The sequence below is a fragment of the Trichoderma harzianum genome, assembly GCF_003025095.1.
Source record: "Trichoderma harzianum CBS 226.95 unplaced genomic scaffold M431scaffold_9, whole genome shotgun sequence".
Lineage (NCBI taxonomy): Eukaryota > Fungi > Ascomycota > Sordariomycetes > Hypocreales > Hypocreaceae > Trichoderma > Trichoderma harzianum.
In genome coordinates this window covers 223,495-251,370 of record NW_020209257.1, presented here as the reverse complement: position 1 = coordinate 251,370, position 27,876 = coordinate 223,495, and the positions used below count along the sequence as shown (strand labels likewise).

General features: G+C 51.5%; 10 protein-coding genes across 10 annotated transcripts; 6 read left to right on the top strand and 4 right to left on the bottom strand.

Annotated features, from left to right (window-relative positions):
• Positions 1–2,476: 2,476 nt before the first annotated feature.
• Positions 2,477–6,529, top strand: M431DRAFT_90288 (hypothetical protein; the record flags this gene model as incomplete). The annotated part of the gene is made up of 10 exons (XM_024924132.1): positions 2,477–2,609; positions 2,680–2,827; positions 2,902–3,361; positions 3,435–4,377; positions 4,442–5,091; positions 5,155–5,303; positions 5,368–5,797; positions 5,856–6,170; positions 6,227–6,356; positions 6,420–6,529. 10 exons carry the CDS (start codon positions 2,477–2,479, stop codon positions 6,527–6,529), a joined length of 3,468 nt encoding a protein of 1,155 aa, XP_024772257.1.
• A 731-nt stretch (positions 6,530–7,260) lies between these two features.
• On the bottom strand, positions 7,261–8,976 carry M431DRAFT_7113 (hypothetical protein; the record flags this gene model as incomplete). The annotated part of the gene is made up of 2 exons (XM_024921860.1): positions 7,261–8,642; positions 8,790–8,976. The coding sequence occupies 2 exons, from the start codon at positions 8,974–8,976 to the stop codon at positions 7,261–7,263; spliced, it is 1,569 nt and encodes a 522-aa protein (XP_024772256.1).
• Positions 8,977–10,740: 1,764 nt separating this feature from the next.
• Positions 10,741–12,730, top strand: M431DRAFT_90672 (hypothetical protein; the record flags this gene model as incomplete). The annotated part of the gene is made up of 7 exons (XM_024924174.1): positions 10,741–10,886; positions 10,959–11,040; positions 11,097–11,199; positions 11,303–11,699; positions 11,798–11,989; positions 12,061–12,344; positions 12,531–12,730. 7 exons carry the CDS (start codon positions 10,741–10,743, stop codon positions 12,728–12,730), a joined length of 1,404 nt encoding a protein of 467 aa, XP_024772255.1.
• A 395-nt stretch (positions 12,731–13,125) lies between these two features.
• Positions 13,126–13,858, bottom strand: M431DRAFT_89754 (hypothetical protein; the record flags this gene model as incomplete). Its single annotated transcript, XM_024924056.1, has 3 exons — positions 13,126–13,422; positions 13,518–13,532; positions 13,646–13,858. 3 exons carry the CDS (start codon positions 13,856–13,858, stop codon positions 13,126–13,128), a joined length of 525 nt encoding a protein of 174 aa, XP_024772254.1.
• Positions 13,859–15,617: 1,759 nt separating this feature from the next.
• Positions 15,618–17,222, top strand: M431DRAFT_89706 (carbohydrate-binding module family 48 protein; the record flags this gene model as incomplete). Its single annotated transcript, XM_024924052.1, has 3 exons — positions 15,618–16,429; positions 16,545–17,115; positions 17,175–17,222. 3 exons carry the CDS (start codon positions 15,618–15,620, stop codon positions 17,220–17,222), a joined length of 1,431 nt encoding a protein of 476 aa, XP_024772253.1.
• A 483-nt stretch (positions 17,223–17,705) lies between these two features.
• M431DRAFT_89907 (hypothetical protein) lies at positions 17,706–18,761 on the bottom strand (the record flags this gene model as incomplete). The annotated part of the gene is made up of 1 exon (XM_024924079.1): positions 17,706–18,761. The coding sequence occupies one exon, from the start codon at positions 18,759–18,761 to the stop codon at positions 17,706–17,708; it is 1,056 nt and encodes a 351-aa protein (XP_024772252.1).
• Positions 18,762–20,804: 2,043 nt separating this feature from the next.
• On the bottom strand, positions 20,805–22,924 carry M431DRAFT_89687 (hypothetical protein; the record flags this gene model as incomplete). Its single annotated transcript, XM_024924050.1, has 3 exons — positions 20,805–21,581; positions 21,657–22,427; positions 22,778–22,924. 3 exons carry the CDS (start codon positions 22,922–22,924, stop codon positions 20,805–20,807), a joined length of 1,695 nt encoding a protein of 564 aa, XP_024772251.1.
• A 1,307-nt stretch (positions 22,925–24,231) lies between these two features.
• Positions 24,232–25,171, top strand: M431DRAFT_7107 (hypothetical protein; the record flags this gene model as incomplete). Its single annotated transcript, XM_024921853.1, has 5 exons — positions 24,232–24,283; positions 24,352–24,404; positions 24,544–24,617; positions 24,733–25,067; positions 25,161–25,171. 5 exons carry the CDS (start codon positions 24,232–24,234, stop codon positions 25,169–25,171), a joined length of 525 nt encoding a protein of 174 aa, XP_024772250.1.
• Positions 25,172–26,000: 829 nt separating this feature from the next.
• M431DRAFT_465654 (hypothetical protein) lies at positions 26,001–26,632 on the top strand. The gene is made up of 2 exons (XM_024915392.1): positions 26,001–26,409; positions 26,617–26,632. Exon 1 carries the CDS (start codon positions 26,086–26,088, stop codon positions 26,305–26,307), a length of 222 nt encoding a protein of 73 aa, XP_024772249.1. The 5' UTR covers positions 26,001–26,085; the 3' UTR covers positions 26,308–26,409; positions 26,617–26,632.
• A 447-nt stretch (positions 26,633–27,079) lies between these two features.
• M431DRAFT_483716 (hypothetical protein) lies at positions 27,080–27,853 on the top strand (the record flags this gene model as incomplete). The annotated part of the gene is made up of 3 exons (XM_024916143.1): positions 27,080–27,082; positions 27,141–27,213; positions 27,351–27,853. 3 exons carry the CDS (start codon positions 27,080–27,082, stop codon positions 27,851–27,853), a joined length of 579 nt encoding a protein of 192 aa, XP_024772248.1.
• Positions 27,854–27,876: the final 23 nt, after the last annotated feature.

The window sequence follows — 27,876 nt, the reverse complement described above, 5'->3', positions numbered from 1 at the left end:
AAGATACAATCTGCAAGGGAGCACATACAGGTGTAAGCAATTATGTGCTTAGAAGGGCGTACAAGGCGCGGTTAAGTGACACACCCGGTATAAGTACCAAGGTCCAAGGTTAGAGGATGGGATGCCGCCACTGCACCATCACATGTAATTTTGTGACAATTGCATGCAGTGCTCCCCCTAATTGAGTCACTCCAACACAGGTCAATGCCAAAGCATCAAGTTTCCAGGACTGTAACAGCCTATTCCTAGCAGCTAGGCACTCTAGCCTGCTACAGGCAGCCACACATACAGATTGCAGTATTGATCTGCATTTCGTGCGTTGCACCATCGTCACCATCTTCTCCAGATTGTCCATACGGTACAAATTGAGAACCAAGAACCAGCATCTACAATTTTCGATCCTGCTTAATTATTATGGCTGAAGAAATAGATTAACGCCCATCATTCCCCTCTCGATGCTCTATGCTTGCTACCTTTGATAACACGAATGCAAGTGTACCATCAGTCACAAGCAAAACTGCTAGCCAAGTCTTCTTTAGTCAGCAACAAGGTGGGGTCCTTTCGGAGTGAGGTGGGGAGCACGAGGTTCAGCAAAGAGTCGATCGCTGTTAGAGCGGTACTCGGCTGAGACGGATGGATACCGCGGGGTCTTGACTGGCTGGCGGGGTATGTGCAGGTTCTCACTTATCACGACGCAGCTCAGCTCAGTCAGTCCAGCAACCATCATCGATTGTCTCTTTGTTAAGCTTGACTGTCTTTGTCTCAACAGGGTGCAATGAATAAATACACCGAGCCGAGGGATCAAAGGCAAAGCTCGGAATGGCTCGACGAAAATAGCTTGTGCCGTCGATATTCGTGTACTTTAATCTTCCTTATTTCAGTCTGCTCCCCGTAGAACACCTCCATTATTCATCATATCATCTTCCATCCCATCCATGTACAGAGCAGAGCACATTCCCAAGGTAGGAAAGCTTCCCCCCTCCTCCACCACTGCTGCAGCCTCTTAGCTACGGCCATCGAAGCCATTGACCACTCAATACCCCAAAAAGAATGGAGCTGGCGGTCATAAAACACATACCGCCACCAAAAGCCCATAGCTGCTAACGTAATGACGCCAGCTGCCAGAGGGTCTGGTAGTGTTCAAGCCAATGCCATAGCTTCGTGAAGTCTTTTTTCTCGCCGCTGCTCCACTGGGAAACTGAGTCCCTGGACTGGGCTGGACTCGATGCAGCTGCGTATGGGGGACGAAATAGAGAAATCAATAAAAAAGTCACTTGGCAGAAAAACTTGGACCTTTGTACCCAACTCTGCCTGCCTTGCTTCGGCCATCGCCAGTCTGGGTTTCAGTTGTTCAGTTTGCATCTTCATAGATGTATTGATTCTTTTTGGCTTCTGGTCGCCTTGTCAAACCCACCCGCCCACTGTGCAACCGAACCAACTTTTGCCGGCTGGCCGATAGGGATCTTATCTGTCTCTAACCTGTCTCGCTGCCGGCGCCTTGTTTGGTACTTGACTTTTTTTTCTTTGCACTGCATGTGGTTTTCTGCTCTTGCCTCCCTTGCAAGGCTCATCCAAGCCGCTACTGCCTGCCTACCTTAGTAGTACGAGTACCTAGAGCTGTACATACAGTACTGCGGCCGTTGCTCTTGCCCGTTGCCGTTGCTCCCGCTGCAACTCCCCAACCCCAAATCCGCCAGCACGGGCAGCCGCCACACACGCGCCTTCTTCATCGCAAGCCCTGCACCCCGCCAGCGCTTTGCAACAGCTGGAGCTCCTGCACGTTCCTGGCCTGCCTCTGGCCTCAGGCCCTTTCTGAAATCATGGTACGTCTCTTTGTCTTCTTACCTCATATCATCCTCTAGTATCAAGTCGAGTTCGGCCCAGCCTTTGTGCTTTTGAATCTGCATCTGCATCTGCATCTGCGTCGTCTGGCCGGCAATTGCGCACCACGACCCCAGTCGTCATCATCGTCATCGTCATCGTTCATCATCATCATCGTATCATCTGCATCTTCACAACGTCCCACGTCTCCGGCTGTGCTCTGATCCGATCTGGCTCTGGATCTGGCTTTGTCGTTTTCATCTCTTCGTCTTCCATCCCCCCTTCAGCCTCAATATCTTCCCTCCTCTCGTCGAGACCTGTCCCTGCCTGCCATCATAGCTGCTGCAGTGCATCGCCAGCGTCTTCGTCGTCGTCGCAGCGTGGGGAAAAGTCGCAACGTTCCGAGGGCCTCCCAGCTCGGCGAGCTCTGCTCTCCGATCGCTCCGAGGCATCGCCACAAGCATCCGGTTAGATCCAAGCTGGGCAACCTCGCGTTCCTACTTCTCTCGGGCCCCTCACTTCCACCTCACAGCTGAATTTGTCAATCGTCATCATGCAGTCCGACGACGAAGCCCGCCAACCTGGGCTACCGTATCGAATCCGAGCTAACGATGCCACTCGCAAGCAGAGCTACAACGTTCCTTCACCCAACGAGATGGTCGTCGACACAGACGACTATGTCGGCGTCCCCAACGCTCCCGAGAAAGAATCTGTGGCCATCATCAGCCCCGAAGGCGCCGTCGAACATGAGGCCGATCAGCTACAAGATCTGCCTCTAGCTAACGACTGTGCGTATTCTCTTCCGCTCCCTCCTCTCCAACAAGAGCGCCTTTACTGACTTGACTCGTGCTACCGCAGATGAGGCCATGAAAGAGATTGTTCTCCCGCCCTTGCTCGACGAGCCCAAAATCCTCCAAGACTTTGTACACACATGGACGGTCGAGAACTGGCGAAGCCTTGGCAAGCGAGAACACGGCCCCGTATTTGAAGCAGGCGGCTTTCCATGGTCCGTTTACCACGATTTGATATATATACATTCTCGTGTACAAGTTCACTCCCAGCTGACACTGCTACATCTAGGCGCATTCTCCTCTTTCCCCATGGTAACAACACTGATCAATGCTCCATCTACCTGGAGCACGGGTTCGAGCCTGATGCCATTCCCGAGAATTGGAGCTGCTGCGTGCAATTTGGCTTGGTCCTTTGGAACCCTAATGATCCCAGCCTATATGTCAATCATGCCGCGCATCATCGCTTCACTAAGGAGGAAGGCGATTGGGGCTTCACCCGCTTCGTGGAGATTCGGAGAATGTTCAACGTGCCCTGGGAAGGTGACAGTCGGCCACTGGTCGAGAACGACACTGCTAACATAACAGCCTATGTCCGTTTTGTCGAGGACGAGACTGGCGTGCTTTGGCATAACTTTACCAACTACGACTCCAAGAAAGAAACGGGCTATGTTGGTCTCAAGAACCAAGGTGCCACCTGCTACCTCAACTCCCTTCTCCAGTCGCTATACTTTACAAACGCTTTCAGAAAAGTCAGTTCTCCCTGCTCCTTTCTTGCAAGGGAATATCCTACCTCGTCCAACACCCGATACTGACTCTGCAAAGGCCATCTACGAAATTCCCACCGAAAATGATGAAAGCATGCAGAATTCTGCCTACACTCTGCAGCGCCTTTTTTATCAACTGCAGACATCCGAGCAGGCGGTTGGCACGAATGAATTAACAAAGTCTTTTGGCTGGGAAACGAGACACATCTTCGAGCAGCAAGACGTGCAAGAGTTGTCGCGAAAGCTCATGGAACGCATGGAGGAGAAGATGAAGGGCACCAAGGCCGAAAACGTACTGCCTGAGCTTTTCAGTGGTAAGATTAAGACGTACATTTCATGCATAAATGTGGACTACGAATCAAAGCGCATTGAGGATTTTTGGGATATCCAGCTCAACGTCAGCGGAAACAAGAACCTTTTGGAAAGTTTCCAAGACTATATCCAGGTCGAGAAGATGGACGGAGAAAACCAATATTTTGCCGGCGACCAGCACAAGTTGCAGGATGCCAACAAGGGCGTCATATTCACCAGTTTCCCAGACGTCCTACACCTCCAGCTCAAACGATTCGAGTATGACATTCAAAGAGACATGATGATGAAGATTAATGACCGCTACGAATTTCCCGACACTTTCGACGCTTCCCCCTATCTCATGGACGAGGCCGACCGATCCGAGCCCTGGATTTACCAACTACATGGTGTCCTTGTACACAGCGGCGACTTGAACGCCGGTCACTATTATGCGTTTATCAAGCCATCAAAAGACGGCTGGTTCTACAAGTACGATGATGACAAAGTCACCAAGGCCACTTCCAGAGAGGTCTTGGAAGAGAATTTTGGTGGAGAATACCGAACTCCTCACGGCTACCCCAGAGCGCCTCTTCAAAAGAAGGCCCCGATAATGCGCCAGAACAGTGCTTACATGTTGGTATATATCCGCCAATCTCGGCTTGACAAAGTCCTCTGTCCCGTCACCAAGGAGGACACTCCAAAACTTCTCCGTAGGTTATATGTTGTCTTGTTTTACGACTCTGGAAATGGCTGACTGAATTTTCTTTCTTCTAGGGGAGCGCTTTGAAGAGGAAAATGCCTTGAGGGAAGCTCGTCGACGCGAACAAAAGGAGGCACATCTGTATATGATGGCCAAGGTGATTACAAATGACACATTCGCAAACTACGGAGGCACCGACCTTTGTGTCTTTGATGCTAATCCTGAGCTCGATCCTGCTGCACCCAAACTGTACCGCATTCGTCGAGCTATGCCAATGCAAGAGTTTGTCGCTCAGGTTGCCTCTGACATGGGTCAGGATCCATCTCGCGTCAGGCTGTGGCTGATGGTTAATCGTCAAAACAAAACAATTCGGCCAGATCAACCAATTATGGACCTACGGCCAACCGTTGAAGAGATATTTTCCCGCTCGGCTGCACACCGAGACACGAGTTTGCGAGTTTGGGCCGAGGTCGCCAGCGAGGTCAATGAAAACGGCGAGCCTGTCTGGGCATCATATCAAAGCCAGCCAAATGGCGCTCAAGTAAAGAGCGATACCATCCTATTGCTGTTGAAGCACTTCGATGTGGAGAAGCAGACTCTGGAAGGCGTGGGCCATCTGTACATTAGTAAGGAGAAGAAGGTCGACGAGCTTGTTCCCATGATTCTTCAGAAGATGGGTTGGGGCGACAAGCTTTCCTCTGACGAGAAGCTTTTGATGTGGGAGGTATGAGAAACTAACTACGCGAATCCCATGACAAGCAAGGAGGCTAACGTCTTATTCAAACAGGAAATCAAACCGACAATGATTGAACCTCTGAAGGGAAAGCAGACTCTCAAGGCCGCTGAACTTCAAGATGGTGATATTATTTGCTTCCAACACACTTCCGACAAGAAGACTGAGAATGGCCGTGTAGCGGACAAGGCATCTCAGGAAGCGTATGTTCTCCCGATCGTGGCCAACACTCCCCCCTCCAATGATGACTGACTGACCGTCCTTTAGTAACAAGTCATTCGATCGCGTCGAGGATGCTCGTGAATATTACGACTTCCTCGAACATAAGCGAACTGTAAAATTCCACGCTCATCCTACCAGATCTGACCCAGCACAATATCCACCATTTGAGCTTGTTCTCAACTCAAAGATCACCTACGATGTTTTAGCTGAACGCGTCGGCGCTCTCCTTCAAGCTCCTTCAACACATATCCGGTTATGGACGGTCAACGCAAGCACCAATAACCCCAAGACTCCAGTAAGACGAGGCACAAATCCGACTTTAAAGCAGATTTTGCAACCTATGGGGTCAAACACTTTGAACTCGACTCACAGAAATGATGCCTTTTACTTTGAGGTGCTGGAGATGAGTTTGGCTGAGCTCGATACCAAGAAGAACATCAAAGTCACATGGCTGAGCGAAGGCATCACCAAGGAGGTATGTATCGGACAATACACAGTTGCAGGCTTCACCTAGACTAACTTGTCGCTCCAAGGATCAACTTGACCTGCTGGTATCAAAAACCGGAACTATGGAGGACTTGATACAAGCGCTAGTCAAGAAGGCCAAGATTCCCGACGAGGCGGAAGGCGGGAGGATAAGGGTTTACGAAACAAGTTCTAACAGATTTTACCGTGAGCCAGCTCGCGACCAGTCTGTGTTGAACCTCAACGAATACACACAGATCTTTGCCGAGCGAATCCCGGAGGAAGAGCTGGCTGCTGATGACAACAACTTCATTCACGTGTTCCACTTCCAAAACGAAGTCAACAGAGTGCACGGTGTTCCCTTCAAGTTCCTTCTCTTGGAGGTGAGTACATTGAGAAACGCATGTTGTCTAACACATTTTACTTACGCAATAACCAGGGCGAGAAGTTTGTTGACACCAAGAAGAGACTTGAGAAGAGGACAGGTATCAAGGGCAAGAGCTTCGAGAAGATCAAGTTTGCTATTGCGAGGAGGGCAAACTATTCAAAACCACAATATCTTAATGATGGTTCGTCCACACTCATAACTAATGACGAGAGGTTTTTGAAACTAACCGCAGCCAACCACACAGACGACGAATTATGGAACATAGCCTCATCTGAAGATGACTATCTTGGTTTCGACCATCCGGATAGATCAAGATCCTTGAGAAACGGCGTTGGGGACCTTTTCCTTCGTTAGGCGACGGTATACAAGCTAAGCTCGTGTCCACGATAAAACACGCAGCAATGTGGAAAGACTTGGTGAATGGCTCCAGGAGTCTTTGGTATATCTCGTTTCATACCCATCAACCACACCGACATGGTTCATATCTTTGTCATGAGACAGTGGGCGTTTTCTTATTGCTGTTCTTTGCTACCTCTTTTTGTGTTTTTAGCATGCATGTGGCGACGCATGAAATGCAGGCGAACGGTGGATGAGATATGTTTTGATAAAATATCAATACAATGAGCATATTGGATTGAAGTGGTCTCCAGCATTGGCTCTGATAGCTCTATGTTGTTCTCAAGTCTGTAAGACAGCTATTGTAGTATTATCAAATCAAATAAGTCCAAGATTATATTATAAACGCCTGGTGACTGTATAAGCTGGGTACATGAGGCATCTTTATTCATGCTGTCCTCATGCTCTCCAAATCTCTATGTTCTTTTCCCCTTGAAACTCTATGTCCAACGTCGAATTTTCCCTTAATTAACCTGTAATCAACCAACCAGCCTTTGTTCATTTCTCAATTCATATCATGGTAGCCTTGCGTACAGGCTTCGTTCATACCGTCACAGTCGCCATCACAGTCGCATGGTGCTGTTCTGTTCTTTGGCCAGCCAGGCCCGTTTTCTATATCAAGTCTCGCAACCTTGTGCGGTTCAGTTTCTTTTATCTTCTCGTCGTATTTGGTCATACCTCTTGTTATTTCATTCTGCCTCTTGGTGATGCTTGGCCAGCGGTCTTCGCTCAATCTCCTCAACGGAAAGGTGGGCGCCTGCAGTCTTGAGAAGCTGCGCGCAGTCGTCTTTGCCAGACAGCGTTGCCAGGAAGAGGGGTGAGTTGTCCGCCCTGTTACGTTCGTGCACGCTGGCGCCGCGCTTAAGAAGCTCAAGCATGATTTCGGTGTTGCCTGATACCGCGGCCAAGTGCACGGCTGTATTGCCGGCGTAGTCGGCCGTCTTGAGAAGCCCGCTACCTTCACCCTCGAGGAGTTGCCTGACCACGTCTATCTCTCCATTTTTGATGGCGTAGCCGAGGGCTGTAAAGGCAGACTCGGTGGCTGTCAGGCGAGAAGCGGCGTCTAGGGGAGGTGTTGGGTGAGAGAAGCTAGGATGTGCAATCTCAGTCATCTCACCACGAAGCGAGCGCGAAAACTGGGCTACAATGCCCTTTTGGGTGAGGTTAGGCAGGGCGAGGAGGTGTGAGAGCTTGGCAAGGGCCGCTTCGGCCGTAAGGTCGAGGCCGAATATGACACCCATGCGGCCGAGCTGGGTTCCAGGGGCGTAGACGGGGGACACGAAGCCGTTGACGCATTGGCTGACATTGACGACGATAATGCCCCTGTCGACGGCGGAGCGAATCACTTCTGTGAGACGGCCATCAACACCACCTGGGACATTTCCCATGCCAAAAGTCTCGAGGATGAGACCCCTTAGATCTGGAAGGTGAAGGACAGCATCGACCATTTCGGGCTTGATGCCAGGAAAGACACGCAGACACGCAACGTGGGTTGTGTCGAGGTGCTTGAAGACGTGGAACTCGGCAATGGTGGTGGGTCGGAGAACCAAATGCCAGTTGACATTGATGCCAAGGCCATTGACCTTGGCCAGGGGCTCGCAGTTGGGGCTGGCAAACGCATCGAAGGAGGCGGCTGAGACCTTTGTAGTGCGGTTGCCACGATACAGCGTGTCGCGGAAGAAGAGACACACTTCGGGGATGACAAAGGTTCCGGCAATGATGAGCGAGCCGAGCAAGTTGTCGACAGCATCGGACTGGAGAGCAAAGATTGGGGCCTGCGAGCCGGTAAGGATGACGGGCTTGCCCAGGTTGGCCAGCATGAAGGAGAGGGCAGAGGCCGTGTAAGCCAGCGAATCGGTGCCGTGGAGGATGACGAAGCCGTCAAAGAGATGGTAGTTTTCTTTGATGGCAGTGGCCATGTTGGCCCAGTCATTGGCAGAGATGTTGCTGGAGTCGAGCAACGGGTCGAATTCCAGGACGGAGTAGCGGACGTGTCTCTGGTAGGCTGTTGGAGGTGTTCTCAGGCTGTCGAGTTGGATCATCTGACCGCTGCGGGATGCTTGCAGCTTGACTTGAGGTTTTATAAATGTTAGCTAGTAGTTTTTAAATATGAAGATGAGCCCATATGTGTGCTCTTATATAATTCCGGGACAGGGTGTGTAGTAGGTATGAGCTTCACTCTCATCTACCCAAGTATATAACAATAAAACAAACTCACCACTTGGTTCTGATTTATCATTAAACGTCGGCCTGGGAGCCATAGCACTCTCCAGAAACCCATCGCTGGGCGCAAGGCCGTCGGGCCCTTCTTGCATGCATATTGTGCCTCCGGTGCCGATAATCAAGACCCGGGACTCGGGGAGGCCGGCGTTGAGGGGAGGCGAATCGGTGATGGCGGGCGACATGAGAGGTTGAATAGCTGGTGATGATTTTATATAATTGAAGACGAGAAAAATAAAGATGCCGAGATGTAAGAATTAACTACTAGAGAATGAAGGGACGTAAAGAGAAAGAGGTTGAAAGCTTGGATGTAAAAGTGCGGAAGGTCACTCTTCTTATCAAGGCGGTACCGCGCCCGTACATATACTCCAGATAAGGAAAAAAAAAAAAGGAAGCAGGAAAAAGGGCCTAAGAAAAAGAGGCGGTCCAACAGCGTAGTACAAGTTGCTTGCTAATTACGAAAAATCTTCGTCATGCGGACAAGGGAAAAAACGCACAGGAAGTGCAAAGGAGAAGGAGAAAAGTTTGATAAGAATTTAGTCATAGCAAATGTCGGCATGTGCAGCCATTTTGCTGTTAAAAGTCTAGCACGCGAGGAAGAGAGGCGACGGAGTGGATACGAAGGGGTAATAGAATCTCGAGAATCGGAGGTGCATGTTATCATGTGGTTTTTGGGGGGCTGTTCTTTTGAATTCTGGGCCTTTTGTGTAAATTATTAATTAATTGATATGCATATGTAACGTAAATTATTCGGAAAGAAATATAGATTTGCAAGCATGGATGAAGGAAGAGAGGGTAAAGGTGTGAAGTCGTGATGTGTGTTGTATGTAGTACCTGTAGTATACCTGATTGAAAATGGGATTCGGTGAGAGATCAATGCCTCTGTATCTGTACAGGCACCTCTAATAATATACGGCACTAACGCATCTAGAATAACGGCGGGCTTCTTCCCCTCGCGTACCAGCGGCTTCGGGCTCGTTCCGTATTGGCATCAATCGCAGTCAATAGTCCCAATCCAGATCTGGGGGAGTTTCCACGGGCGCAAATGCAGTCCAGTAGCATCAGAGGCGGCCTTCAGGGGTGCAGCAAGATGCAGATGGCCGAGTACAGTGTCGGTACATGTCCAGTGGCGCCCAATTAGCAGTGTCTGCAAGTACCTGCTTGAACCTTGCCCATCCATCCATCGTCTCCATTCGGCATATTCCAACATCACCTGTATTGAGTACCTTACGTCACTTGGATCCTGGGAGTCGAAAAACTTGCCCTGCGAGGCCACTGATCGGAGAACGATGGATGACGCCTAATTATTTACTGACGGGGCTCCCCTTCTGCCATAGATTGTACAGCCATCAACTGATACCGAAAGAAACAAAAAAGAGCCGGTACAAAGCACGGCGCAACTTGCTGTCAACGCAGTACCGCGCAGGCACATGCACTCTCCCGCAGCTCCATGCCGTCAGCTCAAGTACAATCCAGGTACAGCTCCACCAGCCTCTTGTCACATCCGATTGGGATAAGCGCGAGCCCTCAACGCCATCTTCCTTAACTTTCTGCTCAGCGCCGATTCAATTCGCGGAATCAACCTTTTTTTCTTCTTCTCTTAATTTAACAAATCTCTCAGTATATCCTCGCCATTCCTCTCGCGCCTAGGCCATCGCAACTCCTTGAAGATAACAGAAATCGAATCAGTAATTGTCTACCGCTGAAGCATTTACTTAAACCGTTATCCGTTCGCTATCCGCTTCTTCGACGGCGCTCTTGCGAGGGGTTTCAAAGGCCCAAGACAAAGAACGATGCGCGCCCATCACACCACGACTCTCCCATAAAACGCGCTCCAGTCACCCAAAACAAGCGTCGCCCAGCTATTCTCCCTCTCTTACAATTCTTCTTGACGACGCTTCTGCCTCTGCTTGAGCCAGCGATTCGACTCAACGAACCCGGCGCGCGTCATGGATCGACCCTCCGAAACGACCCCCGATGGCACTTCACCACGAACCTTTGCCCTGAATCACAGCAGACCAAAGTCCAGCTTTCAAGGCTGTTCCCGAATAGCCGACTATGAGCTGCAAGGGAAATTGGGCGAGGGTACCTTTGGGTATGAAACCCCCTGTTCTTTTACATCTCTAAAGCTCAAGATGGGAAGCTAATGCAAACACCTGTACTGTAGTGAGGTCCATCGCGCTCGATCCCGCAAAACAGGCGCTCTTGTCGCCTTGAAGAAGATTATTATGCACCATGAAAAAGACGGTGTAGGTGGCGGCACCAGGCATACCAAACTCGCTTTCTCTCCTCTGACTTGCTTCAGTTCCCCATTACTGCTCTGCGAGAAATCAAGCTGCTCAAGCTGCTGTCTCACCCAAACATTCTGAGATTGGAAGACATGGCTGTAGAGCACCCCACAAGACAAAGTGAGTATTTTCCCCATCCTCTCTTCTTTGATCTTCCATTTTCTTCATCATCCCTTCTCTGTGCCTTTCGTCATCCTTCTTCTGCTAACAGAGTCATACGTAGCCGACAAGCGCAAGAAACCCATCATGTACATGGTGACGCCCTATATGGATCACGATCTTTCGGGCCTACTCGACAATCCATCTGTCCACTTCAAAGAGGCTCAGATCAAGTGCTACATGCTCCAGCTACTCCAAGGTCTGCGCTACCTTCATGATAATCACGTCCTCCACCGAGATATGAAGGCTGCCAACCTTCTCATCAACAACAAGGGCATCCTCCAGATTGCTGATTTTGGCCTGGCCCGCCACTATGACGGACCAACGCCGCGGGCTGGTCATGTTGTTGGAGAAGGCCGACGAGACTACACCGGGTTGGTTGTCACTAGGTGGTACCGTCCGCCCGAACTTCTGCTGCAACTAAGACGATATACCCCCGCTATTGACGTCTGGGGTGTTGGGTAAGATATGACGCCTCTTCTTGTTTTTTGCAGTCTAATATCTTGTTATACTGTCTCTAATGAGTGTCACTGGTTCAAACGAAGCTAACTCCTTATAGATGTGTTTTTGGAGAAATGCTATTCGGCAAACCCATTCTTGCTGGCGAGAGTGACGCTCACCAACTCGAACTCATATGGGATCTAATGGGCTCGCCCACTGATGAGACTATGCCGGGATGGAAGAGCTTACCTGGAGGTGAACATTTGTCCCCCAGGTCACGACCGGGAAATCTTCAAAGCCGCTTTAGAGAGTATGTTGCCGCTCGCCCATGACTAACTGATACCACGATTGACTATGTACGACTAACGCTTTTTCCTTTAGGTACGGCTCTGGAGCAATTGCCCTGCTCAAAGATTTGCTAAAGCTGGACTGGAAGACACGGATTAATGCCGTGGATGCCTTACAACATCCGTACTTCAAGAAGGAGCCGCTACCAATGGAACCACATCAGCTTCCTACTTACGAAGAGAGCCACGAGCTTGATCGAAGAAAATTCCACGACCGCAAAGCTGCCCTGCCACCAGCCCCCAAGGGAGGAACGGTTGGCCTCGGTCCCGATGCAAATGGGGCAACTGCCGGGTTCAACAGCAATGATGCCTACGGTGGTCGAAGTGGTGCCAACGGGGGACGCTTCAGGGGCGGTGGTCCAGACGAGAGGCGGCCTGCTTGGCGGGATCGTGAGCGTGGGCCGCCATCACGGCCTCCCCAGGACCGACCGCCAAACTGGGAGGATGCTGACCACCGAGATCGAGATCGGGCGCCTCGCAACCGCGGGCCGGGCCGTGGACCAGATATAGACACTTACATTCCGAGCTATAGGCAGGAAGAGGCGGGAGGTCGTCGCAGGGACGATGACCGGCCTCGTGATGACCGACGGCGCCCTACCAGTAAGGACAGTGGGCGACGATACGACAGAGAGCGGCGAACAAGAAGCCGAAGCCGCTCCCCGATACACGATAGGAATCGTGACCGAGACATGTATCGACGATGAATGCAACATAGGACCGTCAACATACACGCTTATCGCATAGATATGTGAGCCATACATATGGTCATGGATAGTTGGCTTACGTTTCAGCCATTTTGCACTTTTTTATGATATCCCATGGAAATAGTTCCCTTGACAGAATTTCTTGTTTTATGGGGGGTTGGAATGGCGTTGGAGGCAACAGATGAAGGATGTATGTAGATGGTTGAGCTCGAGGACGCTTGCTGCTCACTGCCGCCTTGACCTTGGCAGTAGCAGTTGGGATGAAGAGGGTTTACCGTCACGGAAGAAGGGGCAATAGCACTGCATGTATAAACTCAAACTATGCAAAAAAGGGGGGCCGCGTAAAGACTCCGGCAAAGCATTAGAGGCGCACAAGTAGCTATTGTAAGAAGAAATCATATATCAGAGTCGTCCTCTTCTTCAAGAATCGTCTGTGACAGAAGCCCAGTTGCAACACGGCGGCGTGAGGGAGAGGGATCAGGCCAGTACCACTCTCCCTCATTAGAGGACGAATCATCTTTGAGAGTTGGCGTTGATAAGGACGACAGTGGTTTTTTGCCCTGAGAGGTACGGGAGCGAGGTCCTTGGGCGGTGCTGCTGCTGTCTTGCATGCCGAGGTATGATGTGATGACGGTTGAGGAGGTGGCCAGGGTGAAGCCGGCGAAGATGCCGACTGCTGCTGCTGTGGCGAGCTATCAAGAACAGATTAGCCGTCTTGTTTTACTTACATTAGATGATGTAGATAGTTTCCTTTTTTTAGGGCTTTATTATTTTAGTGAAGACGTACAAAGGTATATAAAGGCTATACGTCAGATACGCAAGAGGCTGTCAGCAACAAGTCTCACTAACACGTCAAAGCGATATAACAGAGACGATGACACAAGACATTTCATAATCATGGGGAAAATAACGCACCTGAAGAGCAAGAATAAAGTCAAAAACACCACGGCACCAACTGGTTACGTACGCAACCAGGTATATCGCCGGCGCAAACACGATGCGAAGGGCGCTCAGGAGATACGACAAGGGTACGGAGGCCAGTCGCAAGGGGAAGAGTAAGATGCGGCCTAGAAAGGAGAAGACGCGGAATACGGGGCGGAGGTGGTCGAGGATGGCGGAGACGTCCATTTTTCAGAGAGGATTGTTTGGCATGAGGGCGAAGATTTTGAGGGTGGGAAGAAATGACGAGAGAGAGGTATGGAAAAGGTGGTGATTCAAGGGTACGGAGGTACATTGTATTGGGATATTGTTGTGGTATGAGTGAGGTGAGGTATGGGGTGTTGTGAGTGTGGCTGGGGATGTGTGGCGGGGCTAACCTGGAGCTTGGGTTATATTGTATGTACCTACATATAATGCTAGAGACTGGGAGATGTGACGCCTGGATTTGGACTGGATTATATGTGCGTTTTGTATTTTATTAGGGTTGATTGATTCTTTTAGACTTGGTTGCCATCTTGTCAGGTTGAGATGGTTGGTTGCGTATGGCAGATGCAAGTTGGAGTGGCGCAGTAGAATGTGCTCTCAAGACATGGGTGTAGGAATCGATTAGATCTGGGTGGGAGATGAAGGAGGATATCGAGAGAGAATATTGAATGATACAAGCATACTGTATGGGATGAGGAATTGTCAAAAGACCCACTTAGCTACTATGCTTCTCGACAGATATGATTGATCACTTGCATTCTTCGTGATGACGGCTGCGTATAGATATTAATAAACAACTTGAAGTCAGGTAGCCGTCTTGGCTATTAATTAAATCACCGAAGCTGACAGGTACCTACTCGCCTACTCCTGCTGCAATACAGGTACAGAAGCCCATCATCTGTGACTGCCCGCGCAGGCTAAAGTTCCGGTTGTTAATTGAGTGTCGTCATGGCAGGACCAGGGAAAATTGTCCCGGATGTGGATAGCTCGCTTGCAGCTCAGGTACAGGGAACCTCTGCAGCCCACCGTCAGCATGTGTCCACCCACAGTACCCAGTACGCAAGTGCTAACCCGCGCTGCACCCGGAGGTACTTGGCCAGGCCCAAGGCAAGAAAGAAGCATCAAACCACAGATAAGAGCAGCACATTCCCCCACCACAAACCCCCCCATGGGCCCGATCCTACTGGCCAGCTTCCCGCTCCAGTTCCTCCAACCCACGATCGTCTGCTGCACGACAGGCTGCCACGGCACAGGCGAGACGACACGACAGCTGAAGGGTGAGAAAAAAGGAACCTTACATACCTGGAACCCCCACGAGCGTCCCCTCTGCATTTGTACTGTACAGTAGGCGCTGCATGCAGGACGGAGCAGATTAGACAACCCAAGACAAGACACACGGCCATCAGCAGAAAAAGGCCCCTCTCGCGCGCTTTGAGTGTTTGCCTCGGGAATTTCCACCCGGGGCCCGGAATCTGGAATTTGACGGAACGGGATTGATTTGATTGCTGGGTCCTCGTTTTGATCGGTTTGTTTGAGTGTGTTTGATCGGATTTCGCCGCAAGACAAGACAAGACGGGCACCGCATAGCACACCACGCAGCTCGTCGTCGAACAACATTCGGCCCCCAAAAAACACCGCCGTCTAGAGCCGATCTAGATGACCTCTTGACCCAGACAGACACATCACATCGACACATCGAGATCCTCTCAAAACCCCCACCGCCGTTTCATCCTCTCAGCACGCCGCAATCCAACCACGTTCGCCCAAGCATCGTCACGCGAGTCTCCCCGCTGCCCAGCCCTGCTCGCCGGTGCCTTGTGCAACGACAAGCCGCCAACTGGTCGCCTCTGCAACCCCCCTCTGACTCCCGCTAGCAGCCCATCCTCTGTCTGGGATTGTTGTTTTCTCTTCTCGCCCTCGCTTCCCACGTCCCTGCCGCCACCCCTGGTCGGGTTCCCAAACCATGGGTAACAACCATTCGGCGTCCAACAAGGCGGGCGGGCCTGGGTCTGGGTCGCCTCCGCAGCAGCAGCCGCAGCCAGGCGTCGAGTCTCAGTCCCAGTCTCCTCGCCAGCCTCAGCATCGCAAGGACGGATCCCGCAACATCATCCCCATCCACGGTGCCCGCGCCGCTGCCGCCACCGAATCGTCCTCTCTCCAGGCCCAGGGCTCCATCGCCGCCTCCGTGCCCAACCCAAAGACCAAGAGCGTGCCCGCCACCGGCGTCTCCTCGCTCAGCGGCTCGCCGCATAGCAGCACCGTCTCCTCCGTCGCCAACGCCGCTGCCGCCGTTGCCGCGGCCGTCGTCGCCGGCAGCCCCAAACCGTCCGAGCCGCGACCCATCCTACGCGACGAACCCTCCAAGCCCGTTGCCGTCCCCATCGAGGGGTCCCTGGCGCGTCCTCATATCCCAGGCATCCCGCCAAATTTCGATGCCCAGCTCTTTTCCAACAGTAGCCTGACGGACATGTACATGATGCGCCCGCCTCGCCTGCCGCTTCCTATTGAGGAGGAGGTTCACACGCCTGGCTCGCCCATCCTCGGACCCGACGAGAGCCTGGCCGATCTCGAGCTCGGCGAATCGTCCGAAGCCTTGACGAGGAAGAGCTCCGCGCTCAGCTCGGGCACGGCCGAGGATGACGAGGGTGAGGAGCTACGCGTGGACAAGACCAGGCCTGTCGTTGCCACCAGGATTGAGTGGAGGGGAGGTGGTGAAAAGATTTGGGTTACCGGTACGATTTTCCACTGGAATCGAAAGCTCCGGCTGCGTCCTGTGTAAGTGCCATGACTCCAGAACAACAACAGACTTGGTGCCGTAGCACGTGCCCACAATGTTTGCACATATTTTCTCATCTATATGGGTTCTACTAACACAATTATGACTTTACAGCGAGGGCCAACCAGGTGTCTTTGCCGCCACAATTCACGTGCTGCCCGGCACCCATCACATCCGCTTCTTAGTTGATGGGATTATGCAGACATCACCCGAGCTCCCCACTACTGTTGATTTTGGAAACAACTTGGTAAACTACATCGAAGTTAACCCCGACGACGTCTTGGCGACCAAGAAGGGCGAAGTCATCGAGGCTACCGAAGCCGCAAAGGAGAAGAGCGGATCTCAAGCCGATTCTGAGTCCAAGGAAGAGCCCAAGGTGGCCAGGGGAAAGCCTGTCTTGCCGCAAGAGGCTTACAATGGTCAGATCCCGCAGTACCTGCTCGATTTCGACCAGGCTGAAGAATCGCCGGCCTATCGCAATGCCGTGTCCGCCATAGAGAAGCTGACAACACCCCCGAGCCTGCCCGGCTTCCTGGGCAAACCAATCCTCAACGCTGCCACCTTGATGAAGGACGACAACAGCGTCTTGAATATGCCCAATCATACCGTTTTGAATCACCTTGCGACCAGCAGTATCAAAAACAATGTTCTGGCTGTGTCTGCAACTACTAGATATCACAACAAGGTGAGTTGAATATCGGGAGTTTAAAGGGGGGGTTTGCTAACAATTTTTTTCCTTTATAGTATGTCACTACAATTATTTACAAGCCTACCTCCACAGATGAAGGTTAAAAGGGGGTCTCCATAAACAATGAGAGAAGGGGAAGAAGGTGGATGAAGATGATGAGGATGGTCGAAGACGCCGCTTTATGGCGTTTCAAAGAGGGTTAATGTGTATTATTTTTTTGTTTTGTTTCCCCCCCCCCTTTTTACTCTATTTCCTCTATTCATGGAGGGGTATTCTGTTTACGTTTTTAGTTTCAAAATGCCGTGATATGGGCATGTTCTACATGGGATGGTGGAAATCAGCTGCGGGTTATTATATCGCTGGCTTATTATGGTGAAGAAGCCTGGTGGCTGCAGTAGAGATCCGAGGGGTTCGCAATGAACCAACCAGATAGACAGATGGGCGAGATGTATGAATGCTCGCACAATTTACAGTGCAGTTTGATTATTCCTCCTCCCTTTTCACGCCGACCCCATCATTGCTTTCTGTGTGTTTGTCTATGATTGGTTTATTTTTATCTTCTTTTTTGTATTCTTTTGCTTATATTTCTAGTCCCTCCACTCTACATATACATCGTCCGTTCTGAAACGCTGTGTGCACACGCTATCTTCAAGTGATGTGCGGAAACCCGTTCTATACGCCAACAGCCCGGCATGCGCAATCATGATGCCATTGTCGATGCAGAACCTTTCGTCCATGGCAAAGACGCTGCCGCCTCGCTCCTTGGCCATGCTCGCAATCATGTCCTGCAGCCGCTCGTTGCAGCCCACGCCGCCGACGATGAGGACCTCGCTGCTGCCCACGTGGGCCATGGCCCGCTCGGTGATCTCGACCAGCATGGCGAAGATGGTCTCCTGCAGGGAGAAGCACAGGTCTTCGGTGGTGAAGCCTGCGCCTTCGGGGCCGAGCTTGAGGAGCTGTGCGGCCAGGGCCTCTGCGCTGGCGAGGATGCCGGAGAAGGAGCAGTCCATGCCCTTGACGACGTAGGGGAGGTCGAGCAGCTTGGTGCCCTTCTTGGCCAGCTGCTCGATGTTGTAGCCCGGCGCGGGGTCGTTGCTGATGTTGAGGACGCGGGCGAAGCGGTCGAGGCAGTTGCCCACGGCGATGTCGAGCGTCTCGCCAAAGATGCGATATCGCTTCTCGGCGTAGGCAATCACCTGCGAGTTGCCGCCGCTGACATAGAGCACGACGGGGTTGTCGGCGCCCGTCACGTCACGGCCCATCTCGATGTGTCCCACGCAGTGGTTGACGCCCACCAGCGGCTTGTCCCACAGCAAAGCCAGGGTGCGGGCTCCGATGGCGACGCTGGTCAGCGGAGCGCCCATGCCGGGACCCTGGGTGAAGCAGATGCAGTCGACGTCGGCGGGCGAGATGCCGGCCTCGGCGATGGCGCGGCGCGCAAGGGCGACGAACTCGGTGCGGTGGTGCAGCGCCGTGTCTTTGGGGAGGAAGCCCGTGCCTGGGGGGGAGATGAAGGTGTGTCGGAGGTTGGAGAGAATGGTGGTCGAGGTTGTGGTGTGGCGGATGAGGCCAATGCCGAGCTTGTTGGCGGAGCCTTCGCACCCGAGGGCGATCCATGAGGATTTGGAGGTCGCTGCGGCCATGTCTGATGTAGCTGAGGATGTGGATGTGGATGTAGATGTGTTGGAGGCGGGTGTGATAGATGTAGAGGTAGAGGTTGGAAGATGCGGCACTGGAGAGGCGACGCTGGCAGCGGCCATGCTGGGCGACTGGAGTGTCGAGATGATTCTCAGTGGCTTTCTGTGGGATCTGAAGCAGTTGTCGATACTGCGCTAGGTTTGCGCCCGGCCGGTGACGCTCTCGATGTCCCGGGATGTGGTGACTCTTTCACGGAGCGGCTTCCAGGTGGGGGATTAAGATATCGCTATATAGAGGCCGTTCGCTGTCTTGGTGGCTCTCTTAAAAAAGTGAAGCTGTTCTAAATGGGAAACGGCAAATGGGTTTATAAAGTACAAAATCTCGAAAGCAAATAGCTAGTAAATAGCTTGAGATTTGGAGATGCTCGCCTAGCAAATGATGGATGATGATGCATTCAACATTCACGAGAAAATGTCAAGGAAAAAAATGGAGGGGTTCGTTGCAGCGTAGCAATAGGCCAGAAGCAGAAAATAGCGGGGCGCCGCCAATGGCTCGCTCACCTGCAGCAAAGCATCCTTCCCTTTTTGCGGTTGATTGTGCTCGTACGCTCCTTCCCAATTTCTGTATCTCTGCCGTTTCAAAGCATCCATCCTGCGCCGGCTTATGTAAGATTGTAATGCTCTGGCTGAACTCGTATTTGTACTTCGTAGTCCCTCCTCTTTGCTCCTCTCTGTAAAGCCTCATGTTCCTCCATTCAACGCGGCTCAGGCACTACTACAGTCTACCACCAACGCGCTGCCCTTTCCTCCGAGGCACTGGGATTTGCGAGACTCGGAGGCCCTGTCGGCAAATCCCCTTTAGCGCTCCCAGGACTCGCTCTGTCATCCAGCACCCTCGCACTAAAGCGCTGCTCTTCCCTGGCCTGGCCTGGCCCGCTTCGGCCCTGTACCACCACGGCATGTACTCTTGCGGTGCGCCTTTTACTCGGCCAATACCTGCCTGCCTGGTACTACCATGTCCCCCGTTGAGTGCGTGCTTCTGCCGCCTGTGTGGGCGGAAATCCCCCAAAAATCCACTTGCAGCCGTTCCCGCGGTCCACATCGACCACTCACTTTCTTTCCCCTCGACTTTTTTCCTTTACCCTCTAGCTGGGAGCAGGAAAAAAAAACACACCAAGCACAAAGAAGAAAATTTACCCATCCAGGTCGCTGGTCCGTTGCAAAAATCTCTCATGATGGGAACTGGTCATGAGACATTGGATGTTTTGCGTTCCGGTTTGTTGTGCCCTTGGCTGCAAGGCAGAGTCCCCCTTTGAACCTGATTGTGTGTCGGCGCCTTTGCCTACTTCTCTTTCGTCAGCCCACAGCTAACGGCAGCCTCGCAGCAGACACAGTCAAGATGAAGACGGACACGAAGCTTCTGTTGTCAACCATGGCCAGCTTCCAGCTTCCAACGGCCTGCTACCGAATGCTGTCGATGCCATGGCGATCTCGACCGTACATGAGAACCGGCGAGCTCACGTTGCGCAGCCTGCTTCCCCTCACGTCATCCGCCCTGGTCGCCGTGAGGTGAGACCAGGCTGCGTCACGACACCCGCCTTGCGAAAAAGCTCGCACAAAAAGGACAGGCTCTTCCATCGCCGACTTCTATACATCTTATCACTCTTATCACGCGAATTGGATGGCACACGAAGAAATTTTTCTCTCTGGTCAAAGCCGGTTCGAGGTTTCGTATGATTTTTTTTCTTTTACTTCATTTGCTCCCGTTGGGGGGGCTTCTTCCTCTTCTGATCCTAAAGCACCGACCCCAACTCCCAACTCCTCGCAATGCCTTGACCAAGGCTAAGGTACTATACATCGGTCGTTTCCGTCTACCTCGAAAATATCCTTCCTCCTCCCCAAACCTCCCCCCGTCCCGTCCGTTCCTGAGAGCCCTTCAATACTAGCGTGATTGGAGAAAAAAAGAGAGCTGAAAAATTATATACACCTCCACACACCCATACTCATACAGGGATGCAGTACCGGATTCATCGGGGAGAGGGGGATTTCTTATGATGCCGCCTGTGCCTGTTGGACTGCAGGAGGGTGCGGCGCTTGCGGCTGCTGTTGCGGTTGTGGCGGCGGCGGTAGCACCCGGTTCCCATTTGCTACGCCGTTTACCGCTTCTGGAGGGGCCGTTGGCCTCGCCCGGAAGATATATGGGCTGAGAGGGATAGTAGCCCTAAACTTCAGCGCTCTTGTGTCAAAGGGATCAACCTCATATACTGGAGGCTCATCATCTTCATCGTCAGAGTCATACTTCCACCGGTCCGAGTATTCGTACGCGTCTGCCCGAGAAGGTGTCGAAAGACCTCTTCGATCGATCCAGAGCCGTTGGAGTCGGCCGATACGGCGTCGGAACGCCGGCTGATTAGTTTGCGGTGTCTCGTCGACGTCCGCACCACGGAACTGGAATACTGGCAGCTCTAGCTTGTCCAGTTGCATAGGCTCAGGTACGTCATCGACATCCATCGATTCCGAAGACGTTGACGCCGGCGGCGTCATTAAGTATTGCGTCTTTGCCGGTCTGAACTTGAGCTCCATACCCAATGCTTTTACCGGCGAAAGCGGATCTCGAGTGAGATCAATATGATTCTGGTTCCACCTCCGATGATTCTGCACCTTGGTCTCAATCTCATTACGGAGTTCATTTTCCTTCTCGGCAAGCTGGTCAGAAAGCAGCACAAGGTCCTGTTCGTGCGAACGTCCATCGGACCGCACCGGCACCCGGACCTGTGTCGTAGGCCGCTGGGCTCCGGCAGCTTCTACAGGCTTTCGCTTCTGAGACTGTAAACCCGTCGTGTCAGTGCCAAGTGGCGTCATACGTGTTGAGGGCCAAGCTGGCCTGGGTTCAAAACATACCTTTTGGTTGACTAGGTCTTCGTCGTCGCCCTTGATGCCTAGCTTTGTCTTGATCTGCTTTAGACGAGCCCTTTCTTCGAAAATAGCCCGATCCATTTGCAATAAATCTCGTTTCATCATCTCTCGCTCGTATGCGAACAGCACCAGCTGGCGACCATCCTCGAGCTCGCGACGGAAACGCTTGAGCGTCTCAGCGATCTTGGTGTCTCTGGACCTTGTTTTCCTTGTCTGCCTGACCTCCCGCCGTCTGAAGCAGACGTATGGGTCGGTGTCATCAGTCTCTTGATGTGTTTCAAACTTGATGGTCGGGTGCAGTGGTTTGTTTCCTTCCTCCTGCCGCTTGGACTTCCAGTACTCATATATCTGCTTGGCGTGCTGCAATATGGATGCAGAGCCAAGCTGATTGAGACCGGGCACCATCATATCATAGCCGACAACAGTATTGTCGACTGATGCAAATGGCGTTTGCTCTGTTGCGGTGTCTTCAAACACCTCCATGATGCGTTCGAAGTCATCCTCGCTGAGCAGCCCAGCGGCGGGAGGATTACTATTATATGATTTGAGAAATTCATTGTCATCAGCTGTCATGTCATATTGACAGCTAATACATTCCTCCACTGTCTGAGAAAATCGGATATAAGAGGAAGGTTTGTGAAAGGCTGCGGGATAGAGGCCATCATAGCTGATGTCGCTTTCCTGCGGTGGAGGCACAGGAATTTCTTGATCATTGCTTGTGCCCGCCTCTTTTAGAATGGATTGAAGATGGTATTCCTACAAAGAAAAGAAGAAGAAGAGAAGAAGTCAGTATATATTACGTTTGAAGAAAAAAAGGCAGAGGAAAAAGTGATGAAGAAAAGATGATGACAGAAAAAAAGGATATGATGAACAGAAAAAAAAGAATGAAAATGAATAATATGAAAAAAAGAGGAGTGATCAAATACTAGAGTGAGATACATGAGGACGGAAGATGCCATCATATATGCAGCACTCCGTATATGCCATCTCGACTTATACGCTGGTAGGCAAAAGGCAAGGCAGAGGTAAGGCAAGGAGACAGCACGTGACCGGCCACGTGATATCAGAAGTTGCGGTGGCGTGGATATGGAGGGAAAAGGACTCACATTTTCCTCAGTCTGGTCGACTCCGGTCGCGATTTGCGACTCGGTAAGTAGTGATTCATACTCAGTAGCATCGATCTGATCCTCTCTGAGCACGGGAAGAGTGGTTTTGACCGTCAACTTCTTGACTCGGACTTTGCGGGATGACATGTTGCCAGGGTGGTGAAGGACGGCAGAAAGCCAGCGGAAAATCCGCGAAAAAAAGAGATCAAGTCATAAATCGAGACGGCCGCAGTCGCCTGTTGATAACAGATGGACGATTTAGGCGTTGTGGTTTGGGTTTTTTGATGGCTCAATGCTCGCGTTCGATGAGGTGACGTTGAGGTTGTTTTGCCGCGCGAAGATTTTTCACTGGTGCAAAGCCTGGAAATTTGCGGCTGTTTGATGGCGAGCGCTGGTCCGCCCCAAAGTCACGGCGCCATAGTGTTTGGCGGGCGCAGGTACATGTGGGCGCTCGGGCCACCCCCTCCTTTTGGCTCTCCCTCTCCCCTGAAGTCGCCAGCAAGGCCCACGCGCTGCTGCGCTGAGCAAAAAAAACAGTGGGCGAGTGGTGCCTAGGCATTGGCACACTGGGCGAGGCGCGCATCTGGTTGGCTGGGCGGCGGGGCACAAAGGAGCCCAAAACGCGCCCAGGCTGCCGGAGAGGAGCCGAAAGACGGCATGGCGGGTTTTTGCTTTTCTGCCATCGCTATCTTTAGGTAAGCAAGCAAGCACCAGTACAAAGGAGCTGTGACGCTTCCGTGCTGCTTCTACGAGTACGAGTATTAGACGGCTTCATGCAGGTGAACCGTGCTCATGTATTGGCTCTTTCATAACTCTAACTCTATTCCACTCGTGGCTCAGTTTATTTGCCTAGTAGACTAGTAAGTACTAAGATGCTTGATGATAAGAATTGAAGAATTGCATGCCCTTTATCAGCCATAAGCTTCAGCATGAGGTAAAGTATGCGGAGTACATAGAGTTCTGCCATTAGAGGTTAAAGTTGCCTCCCAACTCTATCTTGCAGAATGACACCACGATGAAATACCTTCTTTTTTGCCATGGAAATCATCTGCAGCATCTAAAATTAGACATGATGACATCTACGATGCAGCCATTTTTGGCAGGATTATTTTCTTCATTCTCGCAAGGCTGAATTGAATTGTTGTTTCTGCCCAGCAGCAGTAGCAAGCGGCTTACATACTCGTAAATATTCGTCGTATCTCCTGTAGAGGCAATCTCAAGGGACGTGGTCCGTGCACATGACCAGCTACCCCTCTAGGAGAATGTCGGCCTTGTACAGTAAATAATACAAGCCTTACATACACGCAGACGACATTCATCGCTGCAGTAGATACATGACTGCTACATATCACAACCACAACTAGCCTCACGCCCACCAACTGTCCGCTGCATTTCCTACTCAAACACCATTTTTCTCGAGACACCGCTAGCGCAAGAGTCGCTGCGCCTGCAACATGGGCAACACCACAAGTACCGTGCTGGACAACATTGTCCAAGGATCCAACTGTAGGCTGCCGCCTCCCCCCTAAGAGCACAAGTTCCTCGACCTCACCTGCTAATCCTTTGTCGCATAGTTGATAGAGAGGAGGTCGACCGGTTAAGGAAACGGTTTATGAAACTCGACAAGGTACGATTGAACAAGGAGACCCAGCGCAGCGCATCGTGGCCGGCTGCTTGATTGGGCCGCTGCCGCCGCTTTCAACACAGACGATGCAAGGCGGGACAAGACAGAACAGGACACGAGACTAACTGATATTCTACTACAGGATAATTCTGGCACAATCGAACGAGACGAATTTCTTAGCCTTCCTCAAATCTCCTCCAACCCGCTTGCGACACGGTTAGATTTACCCCCTTTCGCCTCCTTCCCCAACGATCCCATACACCGCTCGCACTACCTACCAACCGCCCCTATCATAGAACTCACCAACTAACACGGGATGATTTTTTTCCAGCATGATCGCCATCTTCGACGAGGACGGCGGCGGCGACGTCGACTTCCAGGAGTTCGTGTCGGGCCTCAGCGCCTTCAGCAGCAAGGGCAACAAGGAGCAGAAGCTGCAGTTCGCCTTCAAGGTGTACGACATTGACCGCGACGGCTACATCAGCAACGGCGAGCTCTTCATCGTGCTCAAGATGATGGTGGGCAGCAACTTGAAGGACCAGCAGCTGCAGCAGATTGTCGACAAGACGATAATGGAGGCGGACTTGGACAAGGACGGCAAGATTAGCTTTGAGGAGTTTACGAAGATGGTGGAGAATACGGATGTGAGCATGAGCATGACTCTAGGTGCGTTTTCATTTTCTTTCTTTCTCTTTTATCTCCCATCCTGTGTCTTTGCTTGGGGGTTGGTGGCGATGTGCTAACTGGCTGGCGATGTAGACCAATTCTAAACGTCTGCGGGAGAGGAGAAAAGGGGGCAACGAATACTTGTGGATAATGGAATACAGCAGTTATGATAATGAATATCTACATTCAATTTCTTCAACCATTCATGTGTGCAAGCTTTTCCTTGGTCAAAGAAAACATATACCCCCCGGAACGACGAGCAAGTGTGCTTCTGATTGAGACTTGACTGCAGCCAAATCTACGGCGAAGAGAAGTACATTCTTCGTTCGTGAAAGAAGATATAGCTGTTACGGATATAAATGACCCCCCCGAAATCCGAAAAAGGAGAGACATTGACTTTGGAGCCCTCCAACAGACCGCCCTGTGTCTTGTGTCTCGTAGCGGTTTTGGCGAATTCGTGGTGGTGCAATGTGGGAAACTTTTTCAGGCCAATCAAGGCGTCCCACACATGAACCTATTTCTTTTAGTTGAACATGGGTGACTCAAAAAGTTGGTGTTGGATCACCGGATTGGTGCTACGGCCGAGACAAGATGGGCACGGGAGTACTCTTGACAGCTTGGACGAATGGGATTGGCTTGAGGTTGGTGGTACTAGGCGCAGATCTAGTTATTTGCTTAATTGCGGTGTACATTCTACTGGCACTTATTTTTATTTCTTAGTGTCTTTTTATTTCAGTCTGCTTTGGCTTTGGAAGAAAGGGGGGTACTTGGTTGAAGTTTCACGAGCATCTGCTAAAAGACTTGCTTTATCAGTAGTTTGTAGGCCGCAGAACTTGATCCAGGCATGATCCATATTGACGTTCTTGCAAGAAACTCGACGTTGAGTACACTTATAGAGGGTCGAGGGGCCAATGATGGGTTTCGCCTCAGTCTCGTTGGATCATTTTGCCAAAGGTTTGGAGTACTGTGGGATGGCAGGATTTCATTTACTCATGAAAGTAATGAGATATAATACTTCATGAGGCCTGTGTGGCTTATGTGCCATTTCTATCATATTGATTACATGCCTAGGAGACATTGTTGCAACTCGCCGATGCAATTCTCCCCTTTCCTTCTGCTCCCCTTTCTAGCTGCTATGAGGGCATCTCATCCTTTTTTCTCTTTATCGGTTTATAGTGCCTTAATATCATCTTATAAGGATGCCCTGTATCTCAGCTCTTTGCACAGCCACTCTCCATAGGACGTTCCTTCTCTTCTTGTTGAAGTGTCTGTCTGTCATCATCACCTCTTTCTATCCGCCGTTCCTTCTCTCCTTCCCTCTCCCGGAGTTTTAAAGCACTTAGTAAGCTACCTCTCAAGAAATTCAAAGTACTATAAGTGACAACGACACATCTCTCCTTCTTTTTCCCCTTTCATCAACACTTTCTCTTCTCATCTATTTCATTCACCATCTCAGTGCTTCGGTATGGCAGCTTTCTCCCCTTCGCCTGCGTCTACATATTCAGCACAGCTAGGTGCCCAGGGATATGTAATACTAATCCATCGGCAGTGCTACCAGGTAGTTCCTTGTCCTCCCACTGCCCTAGCAACGACCAGCTGGATCTGGGGGATCACCGTCTTGTCCCACTGCTGGCAGCAGACGCACTCCCTGCTCTGCTACCCTTGCACAAAACTGCCGTCACATGCAGTCTAGAGAGGCCAGATCAAATTACGACAGATCGGAAATCGAACTTTTGACGAGCTACACCTCGGCAACAGCTCCCAAACAGACCAGAGCCGGGTTTGAGATGACGTCTTACACGCTTGCCCACGATATCCCCGGCGAGCAGATGGCTGTTGGCTACAGCAAGAAACCAGCCGGAAATAAATCATCCGCAATCCGGGCGAGCTGCTATCATGGCCGGAGACAAAGTTCCTTTTCACCCCTGGTTTCTGGCATCTGACCAACCTTGGCAAAGACAAAGCAATAATACGAGTAGCTGGTTGGTTACATGTAACCCAATTGAGACACCATGGTGAGTATTACCCTCGGCGTATTCTATACGCCCGTCAGTATACACCAACCAAACTCAGGTGACTCCTCGGTGGTTTCTCTTGTCGCCTCACCAATGCATTGGCTACGAGGCTGCTTGCCAAGCACTTCCGGGTATGCAGCTAGCAGCCTGTGTTTATGCGTCCACCCACAACTGCCGATAGCCCCGGCTGAAGAGCCCAGATGAGGGCCCAGATGATAGGCGGCGCCGTGACAGGGCAAGGGGAATATCCTGATTACCTACCCGCTAGACGCTTCAGCCGGTAAGCCGCACACTTACTCCGACGTCAAAATCTCAGCAGCACATTTAACGTTACCCCATGAAACGCTAGCATCAGCTGCTCCCCTGATTCTAGCCCCCAGCCCCCGTCGTCTCACTTGGGGGGCTGTAGCCGCGTTAGTTTTCCAATTGCCATGTGAACGATGGGAGTGGATGGGAATTTGTCATGCGCCTTCTAGCAGGCTTCCGGGAGTCATATCCGGGACAAGCCGGTTTCGGGACCGGGCTTATCCCCGACGGGAATCTTACCTGTCTGCATGCATGACAAACAGAGACGCTCTGGCACAAACACGAGAGACGTCATATGCCATCCATCGTTTCTCGCCCTACCCGGCTGCTACGGTCCAGGGGCCCTTGGATGATTCGACCGATGACCGACGACCGTCTGATATAAGCGGCGGTTCTCGACTACAAGACATTTATGCCTGCTCCATGCCACAAAGGTCCCAACGGGATTACGCAACAAACGCGTAAGATACACAGCCTCGTGTTTCATT

Coding starts and splice junctions, on each gene's coding strand:
- M431DRAFT_465654 (XM_024915392.1), top strand. CDS start 26,086: ATGAGGCCTGTGTGGCTTATGTGCCATTTCTATCATATTGATTACATG.